Below are 23186 nucleotides of genomic sequence, written 5' to 3' on the forward strand. Positions count from 1 at the left end.
ATGGAAGCAGCCCAAGTGTCCATCGATAGATGAATGGATAAGGAGCTGGTAAATATATATATATAATATATGTATGTGTTATATATATTATATATATGATGCAATATTAATCAACCATAGAAAAGAATTACATCTTGCCATTTGCAACAACATGGATGGAGCTAGAGAGTATAACACTAAGTGAAACAAGTCAGAAAAAGATAAATACCATATAATTTCACTCATATGTAGAATTTAAAAAACAAAACAAGTGAGCAAAGAAAACAAGAGGCAAACCAAGAAACAGACTCTTAACTAGAGAGGAAAAAACTGATGGTTACCAGAGGAGAGACTGGTGGGGGAATGGGTGAAATAGCTGATGAGGATTAAGGAGTGCACCTGTGATGGGCAGCAGGTGTTGTACAGAAGTGCTGATTCACTGTATTTTACACCTGAAATTAATGTAACACTACATATTAACTATACTGGAATTAAAATAAACCTAAGACTGAACAAGTATTCCAACTAATAAATGGAAATGAAATTATAGAATTTTAATTATAAACCAGACATGAAGAAACTCCTGACAATAAAACATAATACTTCCTATGGTCTTGCCAAAGGGATCAAATCTGAGTCTGATCAAGCTTCTTGATCTAGCTGCCATTTTGCAGGAAATGAAACATAAGAAACAGGATTATGCAATCAGCAAAAGCCAGACTGTCCTAGATAAAAATAAATAGATGGGACTCCTGAAGATTGAGGGGTGGAGGGGGAACCTTAAAGACATTCCAAATTTTTTAAAAATCATGAATAAGTTATGGTGTCTGGTGATGTACTTTTGGGTAATAAAACGATAAAGAAACTCAAGGAAGTGACTCCTATAAAAGTCAAGGCAGTGATTAGGAATAGTTCAAAAAAAGCAGGGACGGGGGGATTCGAAATGGACAGGGTAGCTGACGGGCTTTCTAGGGTAGATGGCAAGGTTCCATTTATTAACTTGGCGGTGTTTCCCTTATGATAATTCATTAAGCTACATATTTGTTTTTGGTGTTTTCTAGAACTGTTTTAATTTACAATAAAAAAGTTTTTTGTTTTTTGTTTTTTGTTTGTTTTTTTTTTTATTTTATTTTTTATAAACATATATTTTATCCCCAGGGGTACAGGTCTGCGAATCGCCAGGTCTACACACTTCACAGCACTCACCATAGCACACACCCTCCCCAATATCCATAACCCCACCCCCCCTCTCCCAACCCCCCTCCCCCCCATCAACCCTCAGTTTGTTTTGTGAGATTAAGAGTCACTTATGGTTTGTCTGTTTTTTGTTTTTTAAAGGTCTGGTTTCTAGTTCTAACCCCAGAACATGGGGATGTCACTTCCTAGGCCTTTACTCATGCTCAAAATGTAAAGGTACGCTAAGATATATTCTAGACCTACAATAAATAAACTATAAAAATGTCTACTAAATGAGTATAATGCCATTCTTTACAAAAATCATGCCAGAAAATGACTTAAGTCATGGAGAGTGATAGAACAGCATTCCCAAGGGGGGAATAAAATCCACCCTCCCCCCGCCCCAAAAAATTAGCTTAACAATGATAACATGTAAATTTACTCTTGGACTATTTTTTCAGATTTTGGTGAATCCCAAAGATAGAGTTCCCAGTTTACCTGGTCTATCCCTGGAAGGCTTTCTGATATTGAAAGGATTTCAAATAGTTCTGTATTACACTGAAGGTAAGAGGATATACCAACCCTATTTTCTTCAAAGTGGAGGGGAACCATGATACTGCACCGTTTAGGAAATGGTATTAAGTCAGGGAAACATGAAATTAAGAATTAATGCTTTTTGTACATCAAGATGATTAACATATGAAGGATTTAAGTATGTATAGAATGTATTCTATTTAGGAATAATTAAGAACTGAAAGGCTGTCTCTTAAGCCCAAACTAAATTAAGGAGGGTTTTAAGATTATAGCCACCAACTAGGAATATCAATCAGTCCACTGAAGCTTTTACACCAGGCATACTCTTTTCCTCCTTACTAATACGCCATTGGACATCTCCCAAAACAGACCAGGTCCTTCCATCTGTCATAGAAGACAGTATCAGAAGAGGGGAAGGTTAAGTGGCCAAACATTAGGATTTCTTCGTAGCTACAGTGTGCCATTCTGATCTGATGCCCAGGCAAACTAGCCTTAAACCCTAAGTGGCTGTATTTGTAAATATGCTCTATGCTTTGCCTTTAAATTCTATCAACTCCTAGTCTTTCGTTGAATTAATGTCACACTACATAGACCTCTAGTGATGAGGATCATCTTGTACAGCCCAGGAGAGTTTTCATCCTTGATTATACACTAGAATCACCAAGAGAGCTTCACAAAGTCCAGGTGCCTGGATCCTACCTGCAGGAATTAACTTGCTAAATGCTAGGGCTCAGACACAGTTTTGTTTTTTGTTTTGTTTTGTTTTGTTTTTAAGTTCTCCAGAAGATTCTAATGGATATCAAGGTTGAGAACCCACATTCCTGTCCACTCTCATTCCCCGCTCATTTCATGAATTACCTGTCCCCTTAGATACATAACATTTTTTTCATTTTCACATATTCCTTCAGAACTCTTTCTTCTTTCAAATGGTTCATTCCATAGGGCTATTGCTCATCACCTTTGTCTCCCTCAAATCACGTGCCTCTTTTTTCTGGCACTTTCCAAGTTTTTACTACATATGCTGTAATCGGTCATAAGTGTAATTATATTTGCAAAATCTAAAAAGCAAGAGCAGAGCAAATTATCTCCGACCAAGAAACAATTCAGTGAAAAAGATAAAAAACCACCTCAGATGATCTCCAATGCCACAAATGGTATAAGCATCGGGGACCACATCAGGTTCTAAAATTCTAGGTTTTACCAGTAAATAACATTATTTCTATATCAGGTGAGTCTTTTTAAAAATTGCTTTAAGAAAAGGTATCTTTAAGGTGGGTTTGTTTTGGTAAGGTCTTATTTGAGAGAGACTGAGAGTGTGTGTGTGCCAGCAAGGTAGGGGGTGGAGGGGAGAGCAGAGGGAAAAGCAGGCTCCTTCCCTGCTGAGCAGGGAGCCCGATGAGGGGCTAGATCTCAGGACCCTGAAATCATGACCTGAGCCGAAGACAGATGCTGAATCAATCAAACCACCCAGGCACCCTTAAGATTTTTAAAAGACCAAAAATACACAATTCTAATTTGAACCTAATATAATTTCTTGTAAGAAAAAAAAAAATGAAGAAAAGGTGACTGGGTTCTTCATTATCATCTCCTGCCTAAGCAAGAACATAGGGCAGTAATAGCAGGAGCACATTATTCGCCCCTGGTGCTGCCCAGAAACAACTCATAATGAAGCTGGATGGATTTGAAATCTTGGAAGATCATTTTAATTGTACATAAAAAAAACCTGTCCTATGTAGGCAGAAATGGAAGTTAAAGTGCCAGTTAGATTATTAAGAAATACTCCTAACAAGAAATTGGTTCATAGCCCTGGGGCTCTGATATTTCCTCCTAGTCAGCAAGAAAGACCTGGAGACAAACAGACAAAATAATGTAAGCAAGGGCACTGCCGATAAATAGGTAAGTGTCTAATACCAAGTACCAGTCACAAATTTTTACTAAGCTTTTGTTACAAGTGCACTTGGATCAAATCCCTAATCTGAAATGGAAGCCAAAAAATAATCCATGTTAACTTTAACTAGCAAAAATGTGTAGAACTGTCTGGTTCATCTAAGTTCCCAGTGCTTGAAATATAACCCTTTTAAGTAATAACAACGATGAAAAGTGAGAGAAAACAAAACTTGATGTATCTGCATCTGACAATGTTTTCCAAAATTAACATGAAAATAAACCCCCTCAAAAAAAAAAACAAACTCTGAAAGGTATGAAAATGCCCCCAATATAATACAATATTAACAAATCAGAGCTAAAAGAGATGAACTCCAGGTTTTCTACCTAGGGAAAAATATACAAATTTGACCATCACTAGTATTTTCCCAAAACAATTCTTTCCTGATCAGGACGTGCCTAGATGGACGACACTGGACAAAACCACGTCATTCATACTTGAACATCATGCCCTACTGGGCTAGGACAAGAGGTACCTGGTAACACCTTTCAAAATATACTATATATACACACAGGTACACATACGTACAAGAACCTACAATCCTACATTTACGAACTCCATGTAGGCACATTTTATCACATTGTTTAAAAAACTTGTTACCCTTTCTATGTGCCTTTTTAAAGTTATGTTCTAATATTTGGTGTTTATTTCTTACTAAAGAAGTCTAACCCAGAACTACAGAAATACTTAAGGGCTGAAGGAGGAAGCTCAACACGAAGCAAACTTCTCCAATACACGCCTCAGAGGAGTCTTGCAGTCAGTTGTCTGTGGTCACAAATGACTAGGAAAGAGAAAAGCTGAAAACAAAGTCCAAAGAAGCTAGCAGACTTCCAGGAGCAGAAAGATTGATTCTGCTTCTTTGGGGGAGAGGTGGGGAAAGATGGATGACGGACCAAAAAGGAAAAAACTAAATATAAACAGGAAATAAAGGACGGACGTTCTAATGAATAAGCTGAGAAATATGAAATTAGGCCCTACCAGTCATCAGCCCCCCTAAAAATCAGCTCTTTACTTGCAGATGTGATACAGCTTCCTATGGCATACAGATGGAGGGAGAGAGGTCCAGGAGCAGGAGCTTAGAGGAATTTTTTATTCCAAGCTAATGAATTCAGAAGGAACTAGAAGTATGTATTTGGAAGAGAAATTATTTGAGCCTTTTATCCACACCTAATGGTACAACCCAAAAGATAAGACCACATGCTGACAGGTAGCAGTCTGGTTGTCATCTGTATAGAGGTAAACTGTCAGGGCTGTCTCATATCTTGTGTTTAAAAATAAGTTGTGGAGGGGCACCTGGGTGGCTCAGTCAGTTAAGCACCTGCCTTCCACTCAGGTCATGATCCCAGGGTTCTGGGATCGAGCCCCACATGGGGCTTCCTGCTCTTTGAGGAGCCTGCTTCTCCCTCTCCCTCTGCCTGCAGCTCCCTTGCTTATGCTCACTCTGTCTCTTTGTCAAATAAATCAATTAAATTAATATATGGGGGTGGGTGGAGAAAATGTCAACTCCAAAAGCACTGATAAGCAAACCCTCAAGCCCACTACTTAGTTCCTGGAGGCAAAGGTGTTACATTCTACCCCCTCCCTCCCTCTCACACCCTCTGAGCTGCTTTCTTCTTCCGGGGATTTGCTTTCACTTCCAGGGCTGTAGATGTTGACTTCAGGACTCCTCCAGTTTACATTGCCACAGATTACCCTGAAAAAGCAGCCAACTAAAACAGCACAAAGAAGATTCTTTCTTCTCAACAGATGGAAGAAGTAGAATGAATTTTTTTTTATTTTTAGGATTCCTTTGTGATGGAGGGGTGGGGAAGGGAAGCATCTTATTGCTCTAAATCCTCCCCTCTGTAAGGTATCCTTTTTAACACCTTTTCCAGTGGTTTTTAAAGTAACCCATGGCTTCCTGTGACTTTCACATTACCCAGACATCACCTACCCAGAGCCAGTTCACCCTGAATACAACTCAAGCACCAGCAGGAATATAAACACCAACATCAACACGGGTATCGCAGACACAGGGAGGAAATACCAACACCAAGAAAAGAAAAACTTGGTGAGGGCAGCTTGTCTATTAGGATTTATCTCCAAAGCCTGGTTTGTCTCCTCAAGGTACAGGATTCCTGACAACAAAACCATCATTTAACATTATCTGCAAAGGTGCTTTCAGAATTTGAAGGGGGAAGATAACTAGACCACAATAAAGAACGAGAACAACACTCAAAGCCAGGGTAAGCATGACTCAATACATTTACAGGGTAGATGTTTATTAAATTACAGTTTCCTTTAGAAAATAGGGGAAATTTTTACACAATTTGTGGCTTAAGAGCTCCTCGGTGTTGGTTTCAAAATTTTCTTCTTACATTTTTTTTTTTTTTTTTGGAAACTATGGAGTCTCTTCCATTTGGACTGTCATGTTAGAGCCTCATTTCAAGGTCCTTACCCCTTACTGCAGAATACTTATCAGCCCCCTAGTAATCAAACAAAAGTCGAGACTGTATTCATTCTTTCCGAAACATATTTTCTTTAATAAACTTGCTACTGAACATCTGAGGCAAGTCATCTACCAAGGAATGGCCACTTGGCCCTGTACTACCCACTCTCAATATGCAGAGTCTACTTGATGAGGGGAGTAATTTTCAGAATGAATTAGAGATGGAGACCCTGTATAGGCAGAAGGCTATAGGGACGGTCCAGCCAGATGTGCACAACAGCATAGCAAAATCCCCACCTAAAGTAGTTTAAATAAGAACATGCATCACCTCACGTGACAGAAAAATTTGGAGGCAGGGCTGTATAAGGCCAGAGCAGCAACTCTAAGAAGTCATGTGCCAACTATCCCACGCTCTCTCACAACCATGTCAAATAACGGGGAAAAGAGTGGTTTTCTGCCCTGGATCTCTTTGTGAGGGAGGGAAACCTTTCTCAGAAGCCCCCAGCAGACAGTACTGGCCAAACCTGGCTCACATACCCATGCTGTAGGAAATTGGAAAAAATGTGACTTTGGCATTTTTCAGCCTCTAAAATAGGCTCTTTGCTTTAAAAAAAAAAAAATTAGTTAATAATCTTTTCTAACTGAAAAAAATCAGCATTACCATTGGGCTACTGAAACAAACTTAAGATCTTAGAAACAACCTAACTTGATTGAGGATTTGTTATTTTTCCCCCATTCCAAAAATCCAGCTTAGCTACTTTAGGGCTGGTTTGAGCATTAATATTTCTAAAGAATTTTCAGATTATCAACTGCAGGCATCAGTGCTATTTTCAAAAATATTAATGCTTCTCCACAAAACAATCTCAAAGCAAAGTCTAAGGCTAAATTTATAACAAAACTTTATCTGACACAAACACCCCCATGCTCTCTAGAATAATTCATCTATAAATTTTGATGGTTTTTCCTCAGAGAAGATTTTTTGTCCTCATTAACCTCAATACACTGGTATGACAAAGTCTGTATCTAAGAGTTAATGTGTTTCTACTTCCAGAGCAAAAATAGATGACTGGTCAGCTTGAACTTTCTAGAATGTTAACCAACCGCCAAATTATTCAGCATCCTCCTAGGAAAAGCCATGATCCTCCACACACTAATTAAATGAGTGAATGCTTTAATCATACTTTAGATAACTAATCTATTTCAATCCTGATAATCTAATTATCTAATTCTAGTAAATAAATTCCAACCTCAGTCCAAAACGATTAGAGGATTAAAGTTTACAATCAGTGCATGCAAACTGAAATAGATCCACTCTAATGAAGTTCAAAGCAGTTTGCTCTAAAAAGTCTGTTTATTATCTGAAATTCAAGAATTAAAATGCATTATTATACCAATGTTTTCTAAACCAGTTCGAACTAATATAGTATCTCTTATAATTTTATTAAGTGAATTATGTTCTTTGGATTTAAAATTGTCTAATAGGGGAGTCATCCCTGATCACTCCATGTGACAGTTACAGCACAGGGAGGGGTGCAGAGACAGGTAAAAATAGATATAAAGGGAATTAAGAGTACCCTTACCAGAAATGAACTCTGAGTAATGTTGGAATTAGTGAAACCTCTTGTACATCTGAAACTAATATAACATTGCATGTTAACTACACTTCAATAAAAAAGAAAAATAACACCATCTCCACGTCCCCTATGTTTTTTCCACATCGCATTTCATTTATCACGTGTGTTTGTGTGTTTCTGTTACGTGTCTTATGTTGCTCCGTAAGTCACCATGATTGACCATCTTGGTACTCCAACTCCAATGCCTGGAACATTGCCTGATATACAGACACTTAATAAACGTGATGCAGACTCACTAATGGTCAATTTGTATTTTCAAAAATATAAGTCAATGTCCATCAATAATCACAGTGTAATGATTTCAACAGCAAGAACAAATCACAAAGAAAAAACAAGAAACAATTGCTAACAACCACCACTGCTACCAAAAGAGGCAGCCACAGGTATAAAACCTGTTATGTTCCACTCATGAAATAAACAATTTTTTTTAGTATTTTATTTACTTGACAAAAAGAGAGAGCATGAGCCGGGAAGGGGGTGGGGGGTGGGGGGAGATGGGTGGGGAGAGGGAGAAACAGGCTCCCCACTGAGCAGGGAGCCCGTGGGACTAGATCCCAGGATCATGACCTGAGCTGAAGGCAGATGCTTAACAGACTGAGTGAGCCAGGACCCCCATAAACAATTAAATTCTAACAACAAGCCTGTGATATAGCTCTAAGTCCCATCTTGTGGAGAAGGATATTGAGAATCAGGTAAAATAAGATGCCCAGTATCAAAGGGATGATAAGTCAATCCACAACACAAGTGCTCTCTTAAGTGATATCCAGGGACCATTAAGGGGCAAAAGCAATTTTTGTCACAATAGCAGGAAACAACACCCATCTACATAAGGAACCAGAAAAAGTACAGTACTCTGATTTCTACAACTCAACATCAAACTGCAGAACATGAGGTATGCTTAAAAATTAAACATCACTTGAGTCTGCTTTCTAAAAGGAAATACTCCAGGTCACTGACTGGTCTAGTAGATAAATAGAGCTTACGTATAAGTAACTTACATTCTTGTAACTTGGCCTTTGGTTAAAGTATCCAGTGAAAACTACAGCGTATTAAGTTATTCTTCTCCAACCAATTCTGTTTTAAATTCAGCCAAAATCATTTTCTACTGTCTTTCTGATTGCTTCTTCATTAGCTCCCGTTTTGTAGACTTCATCCCATCCATCAATTCAATTTCTATATGACTGGTCAAGCTCATTTGTTGTGCCATGAAATAAATGTAATTGACTCTGCATGCCAGTCATGGTTTCTTAGACATTTACTCATTACTTCCACCCACATATTTCATGTTTCCTTGGAAAACTGGCAGCCACTATTATGTGAACTGATTTAGGTAGTTAGAGTAAAATCGGCCCTCCTTTTCTATAATACAAATATTATCCCAATTTATAAGTGACATCAGAGATCAATAGCCATCCTAATCCACTTTCCTTAACAAGGAAAGAAGTCTTGGAGGAAACCAACCCAGTCCATGTTCCTCATCAATGTCAGGGGCTAAAAAACAAAAGCAGTCTTAGAAGGTATGAGAAATATTTTTAAATTAAATAAACATCCTACTTGTGGCCTTTATACATTCAAAAGCCCTGTGATTCCAGTTGCTCAAAAATTCAAGCACTTCGTTAGACAAATGTGTTGTTTTCCACACTATAACACGGTTCAGCAGTATTTTTCAACTTGACAGTTTTACTTACTGTCTTGGAAGCAGTATTAATGTACTGCATCACCATTTCTTTTTTGATGCTGAAGTCCTTTTCCCGCAATGGTGCCTTTTTATCTTCATTTAAATTCATATCTTCCTGGAAAACACAATTAAAAAGCCTCATTTTAGAATCTAAGCAGAGTAGCAATTCTACATACCCTAGGAACGGAAAAATCAATAATTTGTGACTAAAGCAGCATTAATTGTTTTGGAATGATTTACACGTAGTTCTGCCTGGAGAAAAGAAAGAGCAGGAAATACAGACAAAAACATGTTCTAGATCATTTTAACAGGTAAAACACTTACCAGAAAATCTTTTTAAAATTCACAGCAAGCTAGTAAAATTACATTCTCGTCACTACAGATAATTAGACACTTAGATTAGATTTCTACCTTTCATAAGGTCATCCAGAGTCACAATTTAAATACACACAACACACACACATACACACCCACAAACGCAACACACACTATAGTTTTGTTTTTGTTTTTGTTTTAAATAGCTGTACCTGAAGCTATCTTGCACTATTTCTGAAAGAGCTGCTCCATGTATCAAAAATTAAAAGGTAAATAAGCCAACCACTTTCCAGATTGTGTAGCTACAAGCTCATACGATCAAATACTTGGTATAGATCCTGGCAAAAGGCAAAAGCATTCTATAGTGGTCTCTTGTCTACCCATATCAAAAATATCCATTAACTACCTAGTCTATTCTGTGTTCTAAATCATCTAAGAGTTGTACTCATAAAAAGAGGTACCACCCAAAAATCTAACATTTCTCAACAGCACCCATCAAAATAAAGATTTAAGTAACCTAGATCGTGCTACAGGTCTCATTTTAACTTTTAAAAATACAAGTCAAGAATGCCCACTTAAATGTGGGAATTGCTACAAGATGTCTTATTTAGAGGCTGCTCTGGCAATGAAAAAGGAGGCTGCAGGGAGACAAAAATGACTGAATTAAAAGGACAGCTCAAATGGATTTCCTCCAGATACTAGCCCTTGGTCATGTGTGATATGCAATATAACACACCTGAATGTATACCAACCCTATATCCACTCAGAAACAGGTGTATAAAAATCAGAACTTTGGATCACCTGTGGAGTCCAGCAGGTTAAGTTTTTATAAATGTTTTATAAAAGTGCTACAATTCATCAGACACTGTTATTTATGCCTTGAGCTGACTCAGTTTTTGGCTACTAATCCCTTTAAGCACTTAAAAGTCAAAATTTCCTTCATTTCACTTTGATATAAATATTTAAGATTTTAGAAGTTGTTCCACTTGACCCTAATAAAAGGTAGTAATTAGTAATGTCACTCCTGCCCATTCAGGTTGGAAATATCTTATTATGTGAATAATGGTTTGTTTTGTTCTCCCTCTTTTTTCTTCTTTTTACTTTATGCCAGGGACTCTAAATAGGCCTTAATACCACTTAGGATTTTAAAAATATCTTGAAATATTTTGGTTGTCAATGACTGAGATGATGCTATCAGCATTTATTAAGGTGTGCTAGACATTCTTCGACACCTGGGCTAATCCTGCATGATAAGAAACTATTCTGTGTCCCACAGACAGATGCACAAACCAAAAAAAAAAAAAAAGAAGAAGAAGAAGAAGGAAGAAAGAAAAAGAAAAAAAAACACAAAAACTTCCTAAGCTTTGACTAATTCAATAGAATTAAATATAAAATGGAATTAATATGTAAATTGTTACTAATTAAATACTTTGCAGTATGTGGTTTTAATAGACATTGGTTTTTCTAAGAATCCAACTACTCTGCAAGTTATAGTTATACTGGCTTTTTGTTTTTGTTTTAAATAAGCTTTGCCATCAATTGTGCTCAATTTTTATAATTTGGGTATCCCAGGAAGACACTGGTTGTTGTATCTGAATCACCGGAACAGCAAAGCTATGTTGACATGCACAATAGCTATTATTTTTTTTTAAGATTTTATTTATTTATTTATTTGACAGAGAGAGAGAGAGAGAGAGAGAGATCACAAGTAGGCAGAGAGGCAGGCAGAGAGAGAGGAGGAAGCAGGCTCCCTGCTGAGCAGAGAGCCAGACGTGGGCCTCGATCCCAGGACCCTGAGATCATGACCTGAGCTGAAGGCAGAGGCTTAACCCACTGAGCCACCCAGGCGCCCCACAACAGCTATTATACTCATGTGAAGCAAAGATTCAAGAATGACTTTTTTGTACCTTCCTGACCAGTCATGGCCAATTGCTTACATTGCAATGTATGTGGTTGTATTATGCAGTACAGTAAGACATTAAATGTATTTTAAAATTATGATTGTAGATGGCTTCTACTACCTATAAAGACTTTCACTGGAAGAAAGTAATGGGGAAGTTACAGGGAAGTAACGGGAGTAGTTGCTCTAAAAAGGCAAAGGACATGAGAGTACTGAGAACCTCTGTCTTTAATTATTCACTGTATTTTTTATTTTCTGTCCAACGGGCAAACATGACTCAGCCTCTTTACCAGCAAATTAAAATATTTAGTAAATACAGAATATGAGAAAAACTACAAAGTCTAATGCTTTCTTTTTGGAAAGGTATATTCAAGATGACAGCAGCTCATATAAAAAGTGGTATATTTGGAATTAAGGAAGAAACCCAGAGTTTTCCCAGCCCGTTTCCTCTGCCATATCCCAACTCTCTTGTCTAAATACAGCACTTGCTTCATGACAGTACCAGTTTAAAAGCAAAAGGGAAACAAGAAAGGACACTAAGAAGTCTGGAATCAGCTACACAGTACCACAGACCCTTCTCATTTGGCAGGTAACTATTTGATCAAAAAAAAAAAAAAATGGAAAAAGAAATTCTGCCACTTACAAAAAGAAATTCAGGAGCCCTGAAAAGAAAAAATATGTTTTTGTGCATAAAAAGTACAAAATTTAGCTCTACAAAGAAAAAGTCTGAAAGAAGAGAGACCTATTGGGCATGGACACTGGATTTGGGGGGTCAGGGGCTACAAAGTCCTTGGGAAATGTAGTAGAAGCTTTTTCCAAAACAAATGCACATCTATGTTATAGTGGAAAAACAAAATTTCCTTCCACCCTTTATAGGTTTTTCTAGTTAATTAAAGAATTAAGTTCTCATGAGCCAGATTAATGGGAGAAAATCACACACACGAAAGATTTCAGGACAGAAAGGTAAAATGAGGCTTATATGCCATACTGAGGTAAGGAATGGAACAGGAGCCCTGGGTTTCAAGGGAAGGAGGGCAATTCACAGGCGGTAAGAAAAGTTTGGTGATCAGATAGTTGTCCTCCTACACAGGTCACTCAGATAAAACTTCTCTCTCATAACTTCTCTCTGGGAAAGGCTCCCAATTTAGATTCTTCTAGGTGGTTCAGAGAGGGGAAAAAATCTCTCTCGAGCCCGTAGGGTCTCAAATGCCTTCAGCTCAAATAGTGCACATGTCAAAGTGACACGTTTTGGGGAAACTTGCTCTGAACCACTTCAGTGTTTTTGTGCTTAATTCCAGAGGAGCTAAGCTGAGCATTTCTGAAGGCTATCCCAGAAACTGGAGTGGGGAAGTGGGGTTCAGGAGGAGCCTAGCATCTTCATGTAACAACCTCCTGTCTTAGGGGAAAATCTTCATTGTGAGAATTTGATTTTCACATCGTCTATACTCCATGAATTACAGAATAGAAAATCCAGGCTCACAAAAATCAGATGACTTTTCAGGTATAACTGGTTATTTGAAACTCGAGACCCAGAACCCCAACTTCCAGTCTAGTGCAGCTTCCAGGTAATGCTAATAGGTCCCTTGAAAGCAAGTCATCAATTTTTATGTTACTCAGTTTATACCTGTCCAAAATGATCACATAGCATCTCTACTACCTTAGGTCAGGTTTCCTAGAGGTAGAGTATGAGACAGGGATTCTGGTGCAGAGGACTAATGGAGGGGATGCCTTCATGATAGTGAATAAAAAAAAGCAAGACAGTGGGACACCTGGGTGGCTCAGTTGGTTAAGCGGCTGCCTTCGGCTCAGGTCATGATCCCAGCGTCCTGGGATCAAGTCCCGCATCGGGCTCCTTGCTCAGCGGGGAGCCTGCTTCTCCCTCTGCCTCTGCCTACCACTCTGCCTGTGCTCATGCTCGCTCCCTCTCTCCCTCTCTCTCTCTCAAAAAAAAAAAAAAAAAAAAAAAAGGCAAGACAGAGCTGGGGAAAGACACATGTGAAAATGTTGCCTCAGCTGGTCTTGCTTCAGCCCGAATTGCACTGCTATCAGTACTACCTAGAGCGAGAGGGCAGTTGTACACCTCCACATCAGTCAGTTAGCTATAGGATCATAGTTCCCAGAGGCCAGATCTCTGGAGAGGGCAGCTATGAGCCACTAGGAACCAATATGAATCAACTGGGGTTTGCATGCACCAGCCTGGTAAAGGGTGTCTTGTAGGGGCACAACAGCACCCACAACACCTTTTGAAAACAACTTACTGTATAATAAGTCTTATTTTTTAAACAGAACCAAATAATACAGAAACTCACATACAGGGCCTCAACAAGCAATACAAACCACAGTATGAGCCAATTCTTCCATTTAAACATAGGTTGGGACATCTACTACACTGTGTAGGGACAAAAAGATAGCTCAGGAACAGATTTTAAGAGATTCCTGAAATGTGGTTTACTTCAATGTATCAATGTACTGAGACATATGTATGTAATTCATTAAATATTATAAATCAAATACTGAGCAGGAAATACAGAGAACACGTAATTGCAAAAGACCAGATGAGTAATTTGAATGAGGCTAATATTTAGTGGATAGTAGATAAAGTTTTCCCACTTCTAGTTATCAGTTGGCTATTTAGGTGACTAGATCTCAAAATTATCCTAGCAGTTATCAAATCAAAACTGTCTGAAGAGTATTGTTGTTAATGTTCTATAAATATCTTAACATACATTATAAAGTAACTCACTTATAGTGCTACCTTCATACACATGTTGAGACACGGTTTTGCCTGGGGAAACTGGGAGTTGCAACATCAAAAACTAATTTTCCTTTAGTTAATTACTTTCTAATTAAAAACTATACCTTAATTGAACCACTGTGCTATTTTACTATGCGAGTCTGACTGGAACGAAGGATAGATTTTAGAAACAGAAAAAATGCTGCAGAAAAGAAATCCAAATGAAGGAGCATTCTACAAAATAAGGATTCTTCTCAAGTATAAAGGTCATGGAAGATAAGGATATGTCATTGATTGGAGGAGATGAAGGATACATGGTAATCTGAACTCGAGGCATGATCCTGGATTGGATCCTAGAACAGAAAAAAATGCAAGTAGAAAAACGGGCAAAACCTCAATAATGTAATTTAGTACTGTGCCAACATTAATGGTCTCAGTTTTAATAACTGCATTCAAGTTATATAAGATGTTGACTTTTGATGAAGTTAGACGAAGGGTATCTAAGAATTGTCAGTGCTCTCTTCACAACCTTTCTATAAATCTAAGATTGTTTCAAAATCTTATTGCAAGATAAAATTGAAATATTTATAGAATTTCTGCCATTAAAATAAGTTCAGAATGAAGAAATGGAACATCCTTCATTCTTAGAAATTTTTTTTAAGTCTAATAAATAATGTACACTTGCAGTGTATTTGGCTATAATAAATACAGACTTGACAGAGAGGAAGGAAGTACAGAAACCACTATCAAAACAAATCTGAGGTTACTAAAAGGTAGAGTTAATGGGGCGCCTGGGTGGCTCAGTGGGTTAAGCCGCTGCCTTCGGTTCAGGTCATGATCTCAGGGTCCTGGGATCGAGCCCCGCATCGGGCTCTCTGCTCAGCAGGGAGCCTGCTGCCTCCTCTCTCTCTGCCTGCCTCTCTGCCTGCTTGTGATCTCTCTCTGTCAAATAAATAAATAAAATCTTTAAAAAAAAAATAAAAAATAAAATAAAAGGTAGAGTTAAGACACAGAATTCCATTCCAAATCTAAAGGTCAGGCACCCTTTGGAATTTTCCCAAACCAAACTCACATTGCTCACATTTCTTCCCGTTTTCATTCCAAACCTGTCCTGTAAATCATCCTCATTCTTCCCAAAATTCTTTCAACAACTTTTGACAAAGATTTAGTATTCCTGTCATCTTAAATAAGTTCTTGGGCAAGGCATGGCACTCAACATTTATAAGTATGTAATAGCCTCTTTTTCATTGAAGAGAGAATGGAAGCTTAGGAAATTCTTTCAGTTGACCATAGTCCTATGGCTGAAATTTGAACTCTGTTCTATCTTAACTCTCCATTCTTATTCCCATAGTATTTGTCTCCATCATCATCTAAAATCGAATTTCCTTTGGGGCTAATACTATCAGACTTAACACTTATGTGGGCCAGCACCTGGTGTTGACTCCTCTTCCATCCCATACCTTGCCATCCAGTCTTCAGCCTCCCCACCACCAGCAGTCTTTACTTCCTCTTTTCTCAGCCACAGTCTTCATGACCACACCTATATCTTTTCATTATGTAAAAACTGCTGCACCTCAAGGATCATCATAATCTCCACAACTCTATTCTCTGACCTCCATCTTCTCTCTTTTCACTTGTTCTACTCCCAAACCACCATGGTCTTGACCTCAATAAAACCTCTTTCCTTGATCCCCTCTATTTTCCCCAAAGCAGGTTAATTCCATGATCCATCACTTACTACATTTATGGAAATCCAACTAGTTTTTCCTTCTCACATTCCCTAAGGTCCTTGTTTCAAATTTGCCCTTCCCAGAGAACTATGAAACTATTACTTCCACGTATCATTTTCAGTAAGCAAATTTCAATTTCTTCTGTGAAAAGAAAGCTTTCAATTTCCCATTTCCTATATTACCAATTTATTTGCACACTAATCTTTATCAATTCTTGCATCCATTCAAAGATAATTCCATTCATTTATGCTCTGAATCCTCCTTCCTCTCACCTCCTGAAAGAGCACTGCATATCAATTATCCTTTTTCAATCCTGTCTCACTAAATTGTTCTCAGTTGGTTGGGTCTCAATACATAAACACGTTAATCCTTAATGGATCAAAATTAAAAAGAAAAAGAGCCTTCCCTCAACCCTAGCTTTCCTTTATATATGGCTTCCTTCATTCTCCTTCACAGGTAACCTTTTAAAGAACTTTTTTTGTACACTCGCTGCCACTTTCACAATGCAGAGACCACAGTGGATTTCTTTTCAGGTATTTGTTAAGTAAGACGTAACACAAGTTTGCAAACAGAATTTGCTAATCTTCTTTCGGGACAAACCATGAGATGAAGATAATTTTCTGAAGGATGAAGCTGGAGCTAGAGATAACACTCACCTCCCTAGCTGAGAAAAATGACAAAAACAAGGTCCAGCCCCAGAGACAGATTCTTCAGACACAGGTAAAAATGGCCAATCTGAAATCCAGGACATTTTCAGGAAGCACTAGCAGAACTGCACACAACCTTGGTGACCTGGGACAATGGTGGCATCTGGGGGACTAGTGAACAGAGATCCTCCAGACTTCCCTCAAACTGTGTCCATTTCTATGATGCACTGTGTCCCGCCAGAGGAATGAGGATACATCTTTTTCTAAATTGCACATGGACACCCTAGGTGTCAAAAGCAGCCCTGAACTAGAAACCAGGTCAAAGGAATATAGTCAAGTCAGCAGCTTTTAAGCTACTGCAAAGGATTCTTCTATGTGCTGGATGGGGTCATTAGTTCCCACCAACAAGAAAGTTGCAAGTTTGCTACTGTATTTTATACACCCTGACCCCATCTTAGACTGACAAAATACTGCAAAACTGAGGGGAGAAAAAAAGATGCAATCTTAATGATCCTGCACATACATGCAACTAGTTAGAGCACTAAGGAGCAATCAAGCAAAGAATGGCAAACAGAATGGACATACTTTCAACCAAGTTACAAACATTAGTCTCACTATTTTCATTCACGGATGTGGATTTTACAAGACAGCATGCTCATTAAATTTACATACATCAAGTTGAGTGGGATAGTTAACACCATGGAGAGTCAGATTAAATTTAAAATGATTGACTATTTGGAGAATTAAGCAAGCATATACAGGGAGCAAGCTGAAGACGGTCAGGTCTGAGGAAATTCACCCAGAGAGGAAAAACTCTACAGACGCACAGAGGCATACTGTTTCGAAAATGTATGTGGAAGATAGTATAGTCCTAGATCCAAACATTCACGTGCACCAAAAAGCAACATATCAGAAGGTAAAACTGGAAGCACAACAATATCAAAACCAAACATGAAGTCTTAAATCAAAAGTAATCCTCTCATTTAAAGAGTGTATTAAGGCTTCTGTTTCATGGGTTAAAACCAAGAGAATTGTTGTTGGAAACAGTCTCTCTTGTGCTCACATTTTTATCACCACAGCAACAAATTGGTTAAGCATTTTAAGAGGTCCACAAGATCCCCTAATTACTTCTCCTGAGACTTAAGAGCTCACCAACCTATAAGCACAATTTTACCTGTATTTCCTCTAAAGGTGTTCTTCTGTTCTCAACCACATTGGAATTCATCTTCCACACCATGTGCCAAAAAGATCTTGCTAATGTTTATCCCTACATTAAGGTACTGTTTACCACCATGAACAGTTTAGTGCCAAATAAAGTGAAAGATTTCATGATCTCATTCCAGATCATTATATACATTCAAATAGTGTCCATTAACTGAATCTATCTAGTTCTGCAATTTGTTTTATTCTTAAGTCAGATTTACATAAAATTAGAAAAAAAAAAATCAGAAAATGGGAAAAGCGTTAGAATTAGAAAAATTAGAAAAACCTTGGAAAAAAGAACTCAGAATTAACTTTATCACTACTTTATATTCAACACGTCCATAAGTATGCTAATGCTACAGAATAGCTGATCTTTCTCTTGATCTTTTACTATATTCTTATATATGCCTTTATAGCAACTTTTTTACTTAACAGTTTGATTATAGAGAAGTTTTATATGTGTGTGTGTGTGTGTGTGTGTGTGTGTGTAGACATACATACTTATAAAATTTGGTTCTGCCAATAATGAGGTTGGATATTCACTGTTCTATCCATAGTATCTTTACTCAATCCCCATTAAAATTAATCAGAAACCAGACAAGCTAGCTCATTAACAGGACAGCAGCCAAAAAACAGCATTTATCCAGAGACTGACAAAGAACTCACATAAAATGTTGACCAAATATTCTAACTAGAGCTTATAGAAAGTGTAAAGTAGCTCAGTTTGAAACCAAATTTCACTTTGTCCTAAAACCAACAAAGGGGGGTGCGGGAACCTCAAGCATCAATCTTCTTCCATATAAGTTTTAGCTGAATAGCCAAGAAATAAAATTAATAGGCAGGGAACTGCACAATTTATTTTGAAATATCTTACTGGAACTGTTCAAGCATATACATAAGCACCTATAATCACTAATTGTTATGTGATCTTTTAAGTAAAGAACACAGCTAGTGATAAAATTTTTTATTTGCTTTTCAACTTTTCTAAACAAATAGCCGTATCTTCACCAATTACCTGAAGGATAAATAAATAGTCCTAGAATGAAGAGACAAAAGCCAACTTTTCTAGAGATGAAAGAAGACAGAGAAAAAGCCTTCACTGTTGGGAAAGAACCAACTTGCACACTTCCTAATTGGTGAAAGAGCATGCCTAAACTTTATCGTAACACCTATTCTTAAAACTCCTCTAACCATTTTATTGGTTCAACGAACTCCCATCAGGCAAAATCCATTGCTCCTAAATCATTTATTTTCTCATTTATCTGGATCTAAAGAAAAACAACTAGGCATTGACATTATTCCCCCCTGACAAACACAACCCATGAATCAACTTGACAATTGCCTTATACTTCTATACGCTTTTCCTCCTCCTCCTCCTATTTGGATTATTATTCGGATTGCTTTTAAACCACCTTTCCCTAAATTTTTCAATTTCTACCTAAAGGAAAGGGAAAAGGTGACAACTAATAGATCAAAACAAACCATTCCCACACAACCACTCTCATTTTATCTGGCTAACCCTAAATACACTGTTTAAGTTTTTAAGAAATAAAAAAATACTCATGATATAGAAAAGCAGATTTGTAAAGAACACTAATACTTGAGATAAACTAACTGCTAGTAGTAATCTATAGCAGTCAATAAACATAATTAACACAAAAGTCTTTGTTGGTTTCTCTTTTCATTCCCACTCCTGGGTAAGATATCACCTACACATTCAACACAACAGGCATGAATTTAGCCAACTAAGAAATAGCTATGCATATCCTTACAACCAAGGATTAAGGAGAAAACATGATAGGGAAAGAAAAAGGAGGAACTGTCCTCCACAGGTACCCGAACAGTGGGAACATGGAATAAAGTTAGCGAGACGATGAGGCGCCTGGGTTACTCAGTTAGTTAACCGACTGACTTCTTGGTGTCATTTCAGGTCATGATCTCAGGGTCATGAATTCCAACCCCACGTGGGATTCCTGCTCACCACAGAGTTGGCCTGAGATTCTCTATCTCCCTCTGCCTCTCCCCACCCCCCCCCACATATATGCGCTCTCTTTCTCTCACTGCTGCCACCTCCCCCTGGGCCTGCACTGCCTCACTCAAATAGTCTTTAAAAATGTAAAAAGTTAGCAAGATGAGGCCTCTTCCCACCATCTACGGTAAGTATCAAAACATAGGTACATGGTCACATTCGATTTTATAAGTTCACCTAAGCTCTTTTTTCTTCCTCTGGACCTTATGCTTCAAATACATCTGAATTGATTATAAAAAGACACCTCAGTATTTAACTGTATTTGTTCTAGTTTTTATCATTTGATTGCTTAAACTTAGTGTTTACCAAAGGGCGAGGGGTGGGAACAGATCAGCTCACTTGACAAACATCCAATAAGCACTGTGAAGGCACTAAGGAGACAAGATGAGTAAAGTTGACTATCCATAGTCCACTACGATACTCTTACAAAAAATTATATCAAAGTTCTCATTAAAGAAGTTCTTATAGTTCTAATGAATCAACAAAAAACAAATATCAGAGTCACTCATTTAATCAGTAATAGAGGATATACGCAGTTAAAAAAAAGTTAGCAGGATCAAGAATCTACTCTAATGGAAGGCCAATCAACTCAGGAACTAGCCATAACTCAAGTAACTGAAATGTAAAATGAGAAAAGACCTTCACTAAATACTTTAGGGAGAGAAAAATAGAACATATTGACTCTTGTCTAGTGTTTTTAGAAAGAGCTTTATGGAATGGATTGCATTTCATCTTCATTTTGTAAAATATCTTTTTTTTTTTAAGATTTTATTTATTTATTTGACAGAGAGATCACAAGTAGGCAGGAGACAAGCAGAGAAAGAGAGGGGGAAGCAGGCTCCCTGCTAAGCAGAGAGCCCGATGCGGGGCTCAATCCCAGGACCCTGAGATCATGACCCGAGCTGAAGGCAGAGGCTTAACCCACTGAGCCACCCAGGTGCCCCTTCATCTTCATTTTGGAGGCAGAAGAGGACTTTTAAGAAGGTAGAGCACATATTTGGAGGCAGAAGAGGACTTTAAGCAGCTGGAGTAAAAAGAAATAAGAGCAGGGGCACCTGGGTGGCTCTGCCTTCGGCTCAGGTCATGATCCCGGGGTCCTGAGATCGAGCCCCGCATCGGGCTCTCTGCTCAGCACTGAGCCTGCTTCCTCCTCTCTCTGCCTGCCTCTCTGCCTACTTGTGATCTCTCTCTCTCTGTCAAATAAATAAAATCTTTAAAAAAAAAAAAAAAAGAAATAAGAGCAGTTTCTCAGTTCCCCTAATTCAGAGATTATTATGTCTGGAGGGAAATCTCAGTTTTGAAAAATATTCACCACTGTCAAGAAAACAGTTTTAATTTTTACTGTATGATTCTACTCAGTACAATGAAAAAGAAAGGCAGTAAAAAACATAAGGCTTTCACAGATACTCTGAGAGGACACACACAAAAAAAGAATCTACAAATAAAAATGAGAATTCCGTAACATTACCAGATACCAAAATTCATAAACAAAAAGTGACAATATTCTTAGTTAAAAAAAAATTTTATGATGGTTAAATATTAGAAATAAAGAATAAACCTAATAGATGCGTTATGCCCCTAGGGAGAAAAATAAATATTTACTCTGTTAGGAACCAAAAAATCTAGAGATAACATATACAATAATCACAGATGGGAAAACTTAATATCACTAAATATCCATTTTTCCAAAATCAATAAATTCACTACGATTCCAGCCCGAATCCTAACAGGGTTTATAATGGAACTTAATTGATACTAAAATTAATATAAAAACAAGGCTCAAGAATAGTGAAGATGATTTTGAATAGAGGGAGGGGTATTAGATAATAAGGCTTATTATACAGCTATAGTAATTAAGACAATGAATGTAAATGAGAGCTAGACAAACAGACTAATGGGCAAAATCAAACCTCCACAACAAATCCACATACGTGCAAGAACTTGATGTTTACTAGTAAAGCATGATAAATGAAAGGATAAGAAGGACTATTAAATCAGTGCTGACAGACAAAACAGTTAATCCATGTAGAAAAAAAACTGCATCCATATCCCACAGAAATAAAGATACAGAATCCTGAAATACAGATCTATGATGTCAGTATTGAGAAGGATTACTTAAATATACAAAAGCCAATACCATAAGGAGATGGATAAATCGGACCCCATGGAATTTTATAGTTCTGTACTTTAATCCATATACTCCTAAAGAAAGTAAAAAGACAAGACCCAGACTGGGACAAGGATGCTTTACAGCTGATAAACACACATGATCATTAGTCCAGATAGTGACAAATTCTACAAACCAATATGGAAAAAAAAAAAAAAAAAAAGACAAAAACCCCAGTAACAGGCAAAAGATATGAACAAGAAATTTATGAAGGAATAAACCAAAGGGCAGGTAAATGTGTGAGATGGTCAAAATTCTCATGATCATTAAAAAATGAATTATTTAAAGTAGGAGGTAACCTGTTTACAATGAACAGACTTATAATTAAAAAGCTTTATAGTACCAATGCAAACTCGGGGACGTTCTACAAATTAACCAAGTGGAATCTTCAAAAATGTCAACTTCATAAAATACAAGACGGAACTGAGGACTGTTCCAAAATGAAGGAGATTTTAAAAAACAACAACAACTTGACAGCTGAATGAAACACATGATTTTAAACTATACTCTTTTCCTACAAAGACCACTTTGGTACTACAGAGAAAACGTGAACAGGGTCTGAGGATTAGTTGATAGAAATTGATCACTATTAACTTTCTGATTTGGGTGGTTACGGTGTGGTTATGTAGGAGGATTATGGAATTAGGAGATTATGGAACATGGAGTCAGCGACCTACCAACAAATGGTTAAAAAAAAAAAAGTTTCTGTACGTTGGTCATTACTACAGAGAAAAAGTTTAACAGGAATGAAACCATCAGATTCTGGGTTTTATTCACCTTTGGAAATTAAGGAAGAAGAACGGAATTATGAATATATAAGTCACTTCAGTGATATCTGTGGTGGTGTGGTTTATGTTTTATTTTTTGTATATTTGAAATATCTTATTTTAAAAAAGCATCTTTCAACAAGTAGATTCAACATTATACAATGAAAATAGTTTCAAAAAATCAAACTGTGAATGCCTTTACTATTATCTATGTTTCCCCACACTAAAAGCCAATATATGTATTAAACAGGTCATCTAAGCTCTTAATACTAGTAGACACCTAAAGCACACGCTTAAGAGATAATGATGGCATTTTATAA

The 23186-nt window shown here is 37.4% G+C and overlaps 1 protein-coding gene across 5 annotated transcripts in view; it reads right to left on the reverse strand.

Annotated features, from left to right (window-relative positions):
* The window catches only part of DIAPH3 (diaphanous related formin 3), a 510449-nt gene that overhangs the window by 419762 nt on the left and 67501 nt on the right, over positions 1-23186 (reverse strand). For all 5 annotated transcript variants that reach the window (XM_047720091.1, XM_047720089.1, XM_047720090.1 and 2 more), the window contains one exon: positions 9385-9489. In XM_047720091.1, the coding sequence (XP_047576047.1) occupies positions 9385-9489 (105 nt within the window). The remainder of the gene's footprint in view (positions 1-9384; positions 9490-23186) is intronic.

Source organism: Lutra lutra, chromosome 3, assembly GCF_902655055.1.
Source record: "Lutra lutra chromosome 3, mLutLut1.2, whole genome shotgun sequence".
NCBI lineage: Eukaryota > Metazoa > Chordata > Mammalia > Carnivora > Mustelidae > Lutra > Lutra lutra.